At 38.7% G+C, this 13,371-nt stretch overlaps 1 protein-coding gene across 2 annotated transcripts in view; it reads right to left on the bottom strand.

Annotated features, from left to right (window-relative positions):
- The window catches only part of LOC143886781 (putative helicase MAGATAMA 3), a 28,950-nt gene that overhangs the window by 11,521 nt on the left and 4,058 nt on the right, over positions 1 to 13,371 (bottom strand). The window contains exons 3-7 of one of the 2 annotated variants that reach the window (XM_077390898.1): positions 9,221 to 9,524; positions 8,339 to 8,440; positions 8,010 to 8,117; positions 7,686 to 7,793; positions 5,931 to 6,049 (exon numbers count right to left, since the gene is read on the bottom strand). In XM_077390898.1, the coding sequence (XP_077247013.1) occupies positions 5,931 to 6,049; positions 7,686 to 7,793; positions 8,010 to 8,117; positions 8,339 to 8,440; positions 9,221 to 9,524 (741 nt within the window). The remainder of the gene's footprint in view (positions 1 to 5,930; positions 6,050 to 7,685; positions 7,794 to 8,009; positions 8,118 to 8,338; positions 8,441 to 9,220; positions 9,525 to 13,371) is intronic. The other variant, XM_077390899.1, reaches the window with a different exon arrangement.

The raw sequence follows: 13,371 nt of genomic DNA, 5'->3' as shown, positions 1-13,371 counted from the left end.
ATTTACTTGGTTCGACGGTGTGTATACATCCACAGGGCAACAATAGACTTCTTCACTAATCAGAGAGAAGCTAAAGAGTATACACTCACCCTCTAAAATAGCAAACAACCCACACAAAACCCTTTACGAGAGAAGAACCCATGCCTTACAAGAGAAATTGGTATCTCTCTCTCTCTCTCTCTCTCTCTCTCACGCAAAGAGTCACACTTTCTCTAACTACAAGGTACAACGCCTAAGCCAATTTATAAAGAATTTTAGTTGTAGGTTTTTCAAACCATAAAGGAACTAGGATTCACATCCTCATTATGGCCCGCTACTATGGTTTGGGTAACCGTAACACGGAGAGAGGGATAGTGAGGAGTTGGCACCTTCCTGTGTGTGGCACTCAACACTACATTAGGTAGTCAAGATAAATTAGGATGGGTTTTTTTTTTCTCTTTACGCCCCTAAATCTTATCTCTATCTTACAATGTTTATCTCTCTTAAGTAGTTTATATAAGCATAGTTATGGCTATTGTAAAAATCCTAGATCAGTGAAAATCCTAGAGCACGATGAGTGGACCTTGCCCTGATCACAATATTATTGAGCCAGTCACAGGGCCTTGGTTAAACTGTAGATTTTCTTTTCTTGTTAATTTGCTTAGATTTTTTGGCACCAGTCTCTCATCACCATCTTTCCGTCATCACTAACTCTAAATCAACGGCCTGTGTATAAAATAAGAAGAATTCTTTGGATTTGAAGAAAAAAAAATAAAAATGAAAAGTTCATAAAATAACCCAACCAACAAATAAATTGATCTTATTGCATTGCACTTCACGCTCCTAATTGAATTATTGATGGTTTAATCAATCTTTCTTGGGTGAAACGGAGGATATCTCAATCGGGGGAGAGAACGGAGAAATCCCATATGACCCAAGATGTCGGCTTGTGTATAAAATTAAGAAGAATTCTTTGGATTTGAAGAAAAAAAAATGAAACATTCATAAAATGAAAAATGAATAAAATAATAAATAAAATAAAATAAACAACTTTGCTGACAATTACAGATTTTTCGTTTGGTGGGCATCATATGCATCCAGAAAGCCGTATGCTTTGGAAGAAGCTTGTACAGTTTGGGAAGGCTTGAAAACGATGCTTCTGTTCATAAACGAAATGTTCCAAATGTTCCTGGGTGGGAAGGGTCAGCATCAGATTCTAGGGTCCTAGCATCTGCTTTATCAAAGCCGAATGGGATTCCTTGTTTACCAGGTACTACTGAGTTTGTCTTTTACTCCGTACCACTGTTGTTGTTCTCAGTTATGAAACTTATATATATCCCTTCATGTGTCTGTAAGAAAGTTTTACCTTGCTGATGGTGGGTACCCATGCCTGAGAAATTTTATAACTCCTATCCGAGGCATTGATTACCACCTAAACGACATTAGAGGGCGCAGACCTCGAACTGCAGATGAGTTGTACAATCAAAGGCATTCATCAGCAAGGAATGTAATCGAGCGGACTTTCGGTGTCTTGAAGAAGTGATTCAACATAATTAATACGCCACCCATGTACCCATTCGAACGACAGGTCGACATAGTGTTAGCCTGTTGTTGCGTCCACAATCACATAAGGAGGGAGATGCCGAACGATACATACATTCCAATTGTAGACAATGAGTTGGGGCTAACTGTAGCGGAGGAGGAGGATGAAGAAGAAGAAGATCCTTTTCTTACTAGGGCTGAAGATGTGAGAGCGGGCGGTCTACTTCGAACAAGAATAATGAATCATATGTGGAATGATTTTCAAGCACAACGACGTGGTCGTCATTAGGATGACATGTTTTTGGGTTGTAATAATTTTATGACTATTTCGATTAGACTTTTGCAACTGTGTTTCATCATATGTTGTTTGATTGTATTAGGATTTGGAATTTTTTGGGTTGTAATAGTAATCTGTTTCATCGTACTTTATTTGATGATATATTATTGTGAGTGATTATTTGGATATTTTTCTACTATGTTCAATGGTACTCTATTTGATGATATATTGTTTCACAATGTTGTAGATATAATGGAATCAACTTCAGTAGAGAAGAGGAAGAAAATTAACTCCTGGAATGACGATATGGATAGGCATCTCATAGTAGCCATGCAGCATCAGATTGCTGAGGGCCAGAAGGCCCCCAATGGTTTTAAAGATGCTGCGTACAGTGGCGCAGCGCAGGAGCTTACTACTGTCCTTAAAAAGCAGATCACAAAGGAGCACGTTAAGAACCGTTTGAAGACGATGAAAACCAACTATAGGTTTCTTAACACTATCGTCAACCTGAGCAGATTTGGTTGGGATCCACAGCTGAAGAAAATATCCGTTGAAGACCAAGTGAAGAATGACTATTTGGCGGTAAGTATAAGTCGTCATAATTCCTTCATTACTTGAAGACACAATTTGGTCATAATCCTTACAATGCATCGTTTTGTTTTCAGAGGAATACTGATCATTTACGCTTCTTTAATAGCCGTTGGGAGCTATATGAAGAGATGCAAGAAGTGTTCGGGGAAGATTATGCCACTGGAGAGTTCGCTAGGGACAGACATGCCCCTTCTCAGGACACACAGGATGTGGAGGGGCTTTTCTCATCGAGCCAGGCAGTAGGGCTCGATGATATGTTCGACGGTACGACCACTGCTTTTACTCCTCCCCCAGCGCCTCGTGCTTCCAGATCACGTCATTCATCCCCAGTTAGAGACACCAGCATGGGCTTTAGTGACTCATCGCCACTGAAAACCCCAGCATCAGGTAGTAAGGGGAAGAGGAAGAGGCGAACAAGTGGTGGACAACTTTCATATGATATGACTTACTTGTCAGATAGTGTTAGGATGGTTGCTGAGGCCAGCATTACGACTGGTGAGGTCCATAGCCTTGCTGAATTGAAAGCCGCTGTGATGAGCACCTCTGGTTTCACCATGTTGGAGCTGCTTAGGGCCTATACGTACCTGCACAAAAATCACAAGGATGCTGAAGTCTTCCTTTCCCTTTCCGAGGAAGAGCGAGTGGCTGTGATGGGCGATATTGTGGCGCGTTTGGTGTAGGTTGCTACGGTTTGGGGATCTTTTTTTGGGAATCATACGATTGTATTATATGATCATACTATGACTCTGCTAGTTTTCTACATCTTAATTTTGGACTTGTTTTGGAGGACTTGTTATGTTGTTGTTGGACTTGTTTTGATGTGGTTTATGTTCTTGGGCTTTATTGTAATGTTGTTTACTTTGTTGGACCGCTTATCCTACGTGTTTGTCCGACTTTTTTGGCTGAACTTACTGTGTTTTTACATGGCATTAGTGGGCCCAACAAAGATAGGAAAGAAGAGACCAACATTCCTACGCCCCAAGCTTCAACAAGCTCTTCTGTGACGAGTTCCTCTTCCAATTAGGTTTTATTGTAGTGTTTCTGTTTATACTTTTCAATTTGTAGGCCTGTAAGTATGTCAGACTATGAAATATGGTTTAATGTAACTATTCTGTTTAGTTTTCCCAATACAATTTACTTAGCAAGTGAACAGGCTTAGGAAACCTTTTCTCTGGATTTCTCAGATTTTCCTGCGCAAGCTCTTCTGCCACGTCAGATTCCTTTCCTTTCCTTTCCTTTCCCTAGAAAACAAGTGAACGGAGCCTTTTGGAATTTCCGCAGGAAACCCACGGTTGGTTGGTGGGCCCAAAATAATGCTAGGAACCTAAATAACCCCGCACGAAAACCCAGGAAGGAAAAAAAAAATACTCCAAGGAGCCAAAATAATCCCAGGAACCAACAATAAGCTTGCAAAGGAATGTTTTTCTTCCCAACAGCCAACAGTTCAAGCAACCAAACAAAGTTCCTACCATCGTCCGGTCAACCAAACATGGGTTATTTTACAGGGATACTTCCAAGGAGTTTTTTTTCCCACCAAAAAATTCTGGCAACCAAAGGGAGGTTGCTAGCTAATTTCGCAGAAAGCCATTTAAGGGCTGGCTTTTGCACGTGGGAACAAACACCTGATGAATTAAATGAATAGGACAAAATCTGCCAAAAAGTCCACCTTTGTGTATGTTCTATCATGACAAAGCCAGCGGCAAAATAGCAAGCCCCTCAAAATAGCAAGCCCCTCCTCTCGTCATACATAGTCCCCCGGAGTCGTTTCTGTTTTGATGGCGACACCTTTCTTCTCCCGTGGGCAAATTGTTCACAGCCTGTCTTACATTGGCAACAGCAAATTGCTCTCCCTTGTTTTGATAATGGCACTCTTCACATTATTAAACAATTTTAAGAGTGGTTGTCCATGATTAATTGGGGAGAAAACATTTAGGGTCGATTTTGTTGCACAATTTCTAGGGTTCACTAGGTATTTTGGTTGGTTTTGGGATACCACGTCATCAACTAGTGGTGTTTGGTTGCACGTTTTTATTCAAACTACTAGGAGTAGACACCCACACCCCCCCTACTTGAAAATAGAAGATGTTTTCTAGTAGAGTCTGTAGAACCTAGGAGCATGGTATTCTATATCAACACGCCATGATCACAAACATAATAAAAAAATGTAACAAATTAATATAAAGAATCCAACCATGCAAATTACTAGAATACAAAAGAAATATTGAAAACTTATCTCGGTCGGTCATGGCGGTGATTGACCATGCTGGGTCTTTTACTGCCTCTCTGGCATGCCTGATCTCTGGTGGGGGAGATCTCCTTTTGTTGGGTTAGATGGTAGTAGAAACCTAGCCATATTTATAGAAAAGGCCTCTCCTAAAGTTCCACCCACAATAGAACTATATTTAGCTTAATCTATCTAGACTTAAGTCACTTAACTATAGTTGAATTAGGCTACGCACTAGCCATCTATGTCTCAATGGGGGTGAGATGCACAGATTACCATTATGCCCTTCACTGATCACTATGGTCAAAGAGTAATTCCAGCCATTTCACACTTAACCTCATTCTTCAATCCAGACCGTCAATCTTAGATCATGATTGCCCACAAGAGATCTTAAAAACATGGTTTTAAATTTCGACCGAAATTTCGGATTTCGGTGGAGATTGACACCAAAATCCATCAAAACCGAAACGGTCATTTATTTCGACCGAAATTTGACCCAAAAAATCTGTTTTTTTTTAATATTAATTTAATATTTAACCGAAATTTCGAAATTTGCGGGTCCGAAACCGGTACCGAAACCGAAATTTTAAACCTTGCTTACAAAGTCTTGGGATTTGACACAATTCTTTCTCTCTATATATTAGTACTTCCACCCTTGCTATCAACTTATTTTTGCAATGATGGTATACACATCAAGAAACAATTTTAGTTGACAACCAAACAACACTTACTACCACTCTAAGAGGAGACTACTTTTATTTCTTTTTCTTGGTCTTCTATCTCGCAACTTTCACTTCTTGAGCCAACCCCGGGGGAGACTACTTCACTGTTATTACATTCGTTGACTGCTTAGGGATTGAGCCTGTAGCTCAATGGTCAAGGTTTTGTTCCTTGTCAGAGGTTCAATCCCAGCTTACCTACCAAAAAATGAAGTTGAAAAGACTGCCTTAAGACTCTTTCCCAACACACTTTTGGGCCCCACCTGTGCCTTATGGGTATAATGGGATCTATTGAATCTCATTTTACCAAAAAGATACAAAAAGAGGGATGCTAAACTCACTGGCGCCCTTCCAAATTTGAGAAGAAATGGCGCTCCCATTGGGTGAAAATCACATGGTGCATTAATAGCAGGTAAACGTCAAAGAGTAATAAATGCACTTTGGTGACTTTCACCGAATGGGAGCGCCCTTTCATCTCAAATTTGCATGGGCGCTTGTGAGTTTAGAAGACAGTTCTTCGCATCAACAGTCTCCCTTTGTTTGTACAGAGAACTAGAAAACATCTAACAAGAGAGTGGAAAAAAAACGGAGAGCTGACCTTTTCTTTATAAAGGCAGTCATTGAATATATCTTTGATAGACCATGAAAACACAACATCGGCTAAATCTTTCTGCAACCCTTCCATATTCCAAGCAGTAGCCTTTTGTGTTCCCCCTTCTGCACCAAAAACTAAGTTTCAGAGCCTTTTCAATTACAGCTTTTCTTGCTCTCTACAAGTAAACCATAAAGAAAGACAAAAAAAATGCTTAGCAACTTCCTTTTATTTTGATAAATACAGCCCTTCTCTTTGTGGATGCAAAAAATATGCCTTAGATACACGCCATAATTAGCTAGACATGCGAAGGTTGAGAACTCAATCTTTAGCATCCATAGATTGGTGGCCATATTGCAAAATACACATTGTTAGATCAAACAACAGCATAAAACCAAAAATATAGTCACATGGTTATCTATTTGGTCTTTAAGAAAAGGGAGATGATATTTTCACCCCTCCTTCATTACGCATGTGCCCCCATTAAAACCTGATTTGACAAGAACAGTGGGCAACTTTAGCACTTTTTGATGTCAAATCACATTATAAGGAGGGCATGCGTAACGCAGGAGAGTGAAAATATCATCGCCCTTAAGAAAATTATGGGCATTTTATATTTTGGGATTTGCTAGCATCCATCGCAGATGGTTTGTTGCATGTCAGACCAGCCACACAGGCTCACTTTACAGCAGCTTTTGTCTTCATTCATGAGGTGCAATAGGCCATCTGCGATGGACGCTAGCAAATCCCTTATATTTTATATAAGCATTTATGAATTCATAAAAATTAATGAAAAGTATCATTTCAAAGAGTCCTTAAAAACAATCACATATTATAGTATCTTTTCAATGAGATTGGTTTTAAAAGAAACCTAATGAAAAATATTGACTTGGACTCTTAATTTTTTTAAATAAATCGTTTTACTTCTCATGTTTCTTAATGCATAATCACTATTCCTTCTTTTTAAGTATTAAATTGCAAAAAAAAAAAAAAAACTCTATTTACGTGACTAAGAGTCGAGTAGATAGGTGTTTCCAGTTTACACATGCAACCTTTAAGATAAAAGTTTAAAAAGTAAACATAACATAATAAAAAAAGGGAAATGTTACCAGCACTACTGTATTTCGATGATCGTACTCCTCACTTTATTAAAAGTACGGTATGGCCCGCACCATAGGATGATCCAAACCGCCCATTAGATGGGCCACACCTAAATAAGTGTGCCCCAAAAATTATTTCCATAGGTTGATCCTAACCCTTCGATCTATAGACGGTTAGGATCATTTAGTCCCTCTACAGATTGGAGGGTTAGAATCAACCTGTGGAAATGATTTTTGGGGCACAACCTATTTTGGGTGTGGCCCGTCTATTGGGCGGTTTGGATCATCTTATGGGGCGGGTCATACCGTACTTTTAATAAAGTGAGGAGTGCGATCATCAAAATACAGTAGTGCTTAACATTTCCCCAAAAATATTAAGGGAGATGATGTTTTCACCCCTCATAACGTGAACAGTAGGAACTTTAACGTTTTTTGACGTCAAGGGGGGGGGGGGGGGGGTGCGAAAATATCATCACCCAAATATTAAACCTAGAAGAAAACTAGCATAGATGATAAATTAATGCTTTATTAATGGGCAAGTAATTAGCCTTTTTGCTTTTTGGATGTGAAATATATCTCCCAGATATGTAGAGCTTTTTAAATGCTCTCACCACCAACCACCAAAACCTTTTACTATAGCAAGATTCAGATGAAATGTTACCAGCACCTTCTTTAGGAGCATCTTGAGCAGAGCCACCTCCTGTTGCGCTTTCTTCAGGCACATCTGGAGACCGACCACCACCTCCTCCCTTGCCTTCTTCCGGTGCATCTGCAGATGTTGAAGTATAAAATATCATCGCCCAAATATTAAACCTAGAAGAAAACTAACATAGATGATAAATTAATGCTTTATTAATGGGCAAGTAATTAGCCTTTTTGCTTTTTGGATGTGAAATATATCTCCCAGATATGTAGAGCTTTTTAAATGCTCTCACCACCAACCACCAAAACCTTTTACTATAGCAAGATTCAGATGAAATGTTACCAGCACCTTCTTTAGGAGCATCTTGAGCAGAGCCACCTCCTGTTGCGCTTTCTTCAGGCACATCTGGAGACCGACCACCACCTCCTCCCTTGCCTTCTTCCGGTGCATCTGCAGATGTTGAAGTATAAAATATCATCGCCCAAATATTAAACCTAGAAGAAAACTAACATAGATGATAAATTAATGCTTTATTAATGGGCAAGTAATTAGCCTTTTTGCTTTTTGGATGTGAAATATATCTCCCATGCATAGATATGTAGAGCTTTTTAAATGCTCTCACCACCAAAACCTTTTACTAGAGCAAGATTCAGATGAAATGTTACCAGCACCTTCTTTAGGAGCATCTTGAGCAGAGCCACCTCCTGTTGCGCTTTCTTCAGGCACATCTGGAGACCGACCACCACCTCCTCCCTTGCCTTCTTCCGGTCCATCTGCAGATGTTGAAGTATAAATGATTAAATAAGACCAACTCGAACAACTGAAGCTTTTGGAGTAATTGGTTGATTCACATGGTATTAGAGTGATTGTTGTGCCCTCACGGTAGGTCCTGGGTTCAAAACCCATCAACTCCTTGATATTAAATATCCACTTGTAGGGGCAACCCAAAAGTGGGGCCACATGTGAGTGGAAGTGTTGAAGTATAAATGATTAAATAACACAACCTCTAGTAGCTTAAGGATTTTTGTATCAAAGTGATTGCTTCATGGCAGGTCGAGTTCAAAACCTAACACTTCCTTGATATTAAGATTCCATGGTTGGATTGCCTCACGGCACGGCATGGTTTGAAATTTCGGTTTTAGAATCAGTTTCGGTCCCCACCGAAGCCCCCACCAAAGCAAATTTTGAAATTTCGGCCGAAATCCAACGAAATCAATTAATTTTTTTTTTATATAGCACAAAATTTCAGCTCAAATTATGGTACATTACGGGATAATATTAAATAATGGATAAAATGCAGATTTTTTGGGATATTCATTAAATTTTGGACCCAAATTTCAAACGAAATTTCGGTTGAAGATTTATACGACTTCGCCCAATTTCGATTTCGGTCTCAACCGAAGCCCGAAATTTCGGATTTCGGTCGAAATTTCAAACCATGCCCAAAAGTGGGGTCACACATGAACGGGAGTGTTGAGGTATAAATGATCAAATAACACCAACTTAAACAGCTTAATCTTTTAGAGTAATTGGTTATTTCACAGCAGACTCACCACCACCACCACATCCTGTGCCTTCTTCCGGTGCATATGCAGACGAGCCACCACCACATCCTGTGCCTTCTTCTGGTGCATCTCTAGACGTGTCACCTCCTCCTTCTGCACTCTTTTGAGCAGCACCATCTCTCCTCGTTCCTTCTTCAGGTGCATCTCGAGAGGCCCCACCACTTCTTGGACTTCCTTCTGGTGGATCTTTAGCAGCAGCAGCACCTCTTCCCCTTCTTTTTTCCTTTTGATCATAGATTTTTCTTTGGTCCGGATCACTAAGAACTTCATAAGCTTCATGCAACTTCTTGAACTGACCCAAAATCAACAGATAGAACAGTGAATGATAAAATATTGAATGTAAAATCAGTGCTATTTGTTGGAAAAAATTGAGGGTACTGTTGTTGATAGAAAACAGAAACTTGTTGCTTCAAGGCGTGATATCACTTTCCTTAAGACAAGATTCACCCCCACTAGTAGTGTGCAAAGGGGATCCGCGAATTGCCTCCAAGATACAATGAAGCGCCTAGTAGGGAAGCCCTACTAATGTTTGATGACGCGTAGCACTAGCGGAATTAAACCCGAAATGCCCTTCCGAAATTTCAAGCCTTAGAGAAATTTCTAGATAATGTTTCTGCAGAAAAACAGTATCTAGAATAGTAAACAAAAGAAAAACAGTATATAGAAATACTTGGGGATTTTGTAGGAGTGTAGAAGAGAGTGTAAAGTATGTCAGAATTGCCAATTCGTTTTTCTATATAAAATGACTGAATTCTGCACATTTTGTAGACCAAAGTGCGCCTAAAAAAGCGCCACTATGCGCCCTATAGCCTATTGCCCACGCCGCGCGTGAGTGCGCTTGCGCGTGTGCGAAAGGTGCGTTGCACCGTCTTGCGGGTCCAACCATGGGTTCAACCCAATGTGCAATCAACAAGAATTAGAAAAGTGTAGTGCTTTATAAGCCATTCTCTTTCCTTTCTCTCATCCGGTACGGGACTATCTTTTCAACTACACTTCTACATCTTTTTGTAAAAGCAAATCTTTCCAAGAAAACATTTTATTTTTCCCAAACGCTTTTGATAAAATATTTTCCAAAACACTAAAACATGCAAAATACTTGATTTTGAAAATCCAAAATCACTAACAATCCCCCACCATTTTCAAAATCAAAGAAAATTTTCTCATCAGACTTGAAAATCTTATGCATAGATGAAGGTATCTCTCAATTTGAACCTTCACTTAGTGAGGACATATCAAAGTTAACCAGAATTGCATAGTAGACGTATTTTTGAACTAGCTATTCTATTTGGTTAACCGGATACGTCTCACACACCAGATTTCACCTCTTTGGGCAATTTCTAAAATCGACACATGTACTGGTCTTGTGTCTATATCTTGGTTTCATGAGCGCTCTAGAGACTAGCCAGGTCTCATAGGAAGCGGCACCACTCCCACACTCACATAGGTAGGCTTATCAAGAGTGCCCCTGTAACTAAAACACTCCAACACTATGTTATGAGGCTATTAAGAGTTTAAATACTCAGTCTTCTCCTTTTAAACATTACAGGTACCATGCACTTTACCTTGGGATGGCAAATAATACAGATTATAGTACTTGCAATCACTCCATATGATGTACTTGGACTCATTGAACTCAAGACTTGATGTTTATTCAAGTGTTGAGTTGAGGTTCCATCATTGGTGACTATTGGTTAATGGCTTTAACCCCATCCCTAATGATGTTTTACACACCAGATCTCTTGCAAGAGCTTTAGTGAATGGATCATCCAAGTTTTGGCTCGATCTCACAAAATCAATAGTTACTACTCCATAAGTAACTCTCTTATAGTACTATGTCTAAGTCCTATATGTCCGGACTTACCATTATAAACATGATTATATGCCCTTGATAGTGTGGCCTGACTATCACAATGGATATAAATCGATGGCATTGGTTTAGACCATAACGGAATTTCCAATAACAAATTCCGAAGCCATTCCGCCTCTTTACAGCATGCTGCCAGAGCTATAAACTCTGCTTCCATAGTTGAAGTTGTTATGCATGTCTGTTTCTTAGAGGCCCAGGAGACTGCTCCCCCACCAAGGGTGAAAATCCACCCACTGGTTGATAAATGGTCTATACGCTCAGTTATCCAACTAGCATCAGTGTATCCTTCTATTACAGTTGGATACCCACTATAACATAAACCATAGTCTATAATTTTCTTTAAATATTTTAAAACTCTATAGACTGCATTCCAATGAGAAAAACTAGGATTACTGGTAAACCTACTAAGTTTACTTACAGCAAATGCTATGTCTGGCCTAGTACAAGTCATAGCATACATAAGACTACCAATTACACTAGCATACCCTAGTTGAGAAATAGTCCTGCCAGTATTAAGATACAACTTTATATTTGGGTCAAAAGGTGTTGAAATGGGTGAGCACTCAAAATGGTTAAACTTTTTGAGAACTTTCTCAATATAATGTGATTGTGTTAGAATAAGATCTGTCTTATGATTCTAATACCCAAAATCACATCAGCTTCACCCATATCTTTCATATCAAAGTTTTGAGAAAGAAATGATTTAGTACTTTGAATGCTTTCAATATCGGTACTAAAAATTAACATGTCATCAACATATAAACAAATAACAACACCTTTGCCACCCTTAAATTTACTGTATATACATTTATCTGACTCATGTATCTTATAACCATTTGACAATAAGACTTTATCAAATCTTTCATGCCATTGTTTAGGGGCTTGCTTAAGCCCATACAAAGATTTGATAAGCTTACATACTTTATGCTCTTGACCTGGCAGAATAAATCCCTCAGGTTGTTCCATATACACTTCTTCATCAAGTTCACCATTTAAGAATGCGATTTTAACATCCATCTGGTGAATGTGAAGTTTGTATATAGAAGCAAGGGCAATCAACACTCTAATGGTAGATATCCTAGCAACTGATGCATATGTGTCAAAGTAATCAATACCGGGTTTTTGAGTAAACCCTTTGGCAACTAACCTTGCCTTAAACTTTTTTATGGTCCCATCTACTTTGATCTTCTTCTTGAATATCCATTTACATCCTATAGGTTTAGACCCAGGTGGTAGATCAACCAAAATTCAAGTTTTATTACCCATGATAGAATCCATTTTGTCATTAATTGCTTCTTTCCAAAAAGCAGCATCTTGTGACTTTATGGCTTCTCCATAGGTTTGAGGGTCACTTTCTATGCTTAAGTTTAACAAGAAAGAACCTTGGAGTTTTTCTCTTGTCCCTTCTACCAGGTAGGTTACAAAGTCAGGGCCAAAACTCCTATCCCTTCTATCTCTTGAACTTCTTCTTATTTTACTAGGTTGTACACTAGGTTCACCAACTTCTGTTTGTAATTCTAAAGGATGATCTACAGAAGTTGTAGGTTCAATTTTTTTAGGAATTGAAGTAAACCTATTTTCATAGAAAATAGCATCTCTAGACTCAATTATGGTATTGACATCTATGAAATAATTATGTTCTATAACTAAGAACCTATAGGCCTTACTGTGACTAGCATATCCCCAAAAGATACACTCAATACCCTTTTCACCTAATTTTCTTAACTTAGGTTTAGGGACTTTAACTATAGATCTACAACCCCAAACTTTAAGGTAACTTAAGTTTGGTTTCCTTTTCTTTCACAATTCATAAGGGGTTATATTAGATTTCTTACTAGGTACCCTATTCAAAATGTGACAAGCCGTAAGTAAGGCTTCACCCCAAAAACTCTTATTTAAACCAGAATTAACAAGCATAGCATTAATCATTTCAGTAAGTGTCATATTCTTCCTTTCTGCTACACCATTTTGTTGTGGTGTCTAAGGGGCAGAAGTTTCATGGACTATGCCTACTGATTCACAGAAATGAGGAAAGTGATATTCACCACCTCTATCTGATCTGAGACATTTAATGCTTGTACATTGGTTTTCGACTTCAGTTTTATAAATATTAAATTTTTCTAAAACCTCATCTTTATGACTAAGTAGATAAACATAACAGTACTTAGAATAATCATCAATAAATGTAACAAAGTACTTTTTACCTCCCTTTGTGGGAACACTATGTATATCACATACATCACTATGTATTAAATCTAACAAGTTAGAAGTT

This window comes from Tasmannia lanceolata, unplaced genomic scaffold, assembly GCF_043159265.1.
Source record: "Tasmannia lanceolata isolate RefF3 unplaced genomic scaffold, GAP_Taslan_0.1 ptg000011l, whole genome shotgun sequence".
Lineage (NCBI taxonomy): Eukaryota > Viridiplantae > Streptophyta > Magnoliopsida > Canellales > Winteraceae > Tasmannia > Tasmannia lanceolata.
The sequence above is the reverse complement of the archived record's forward strand: the minus strand, read 5'-3'. Positions and strand labels throughout refer to the sequence as shown.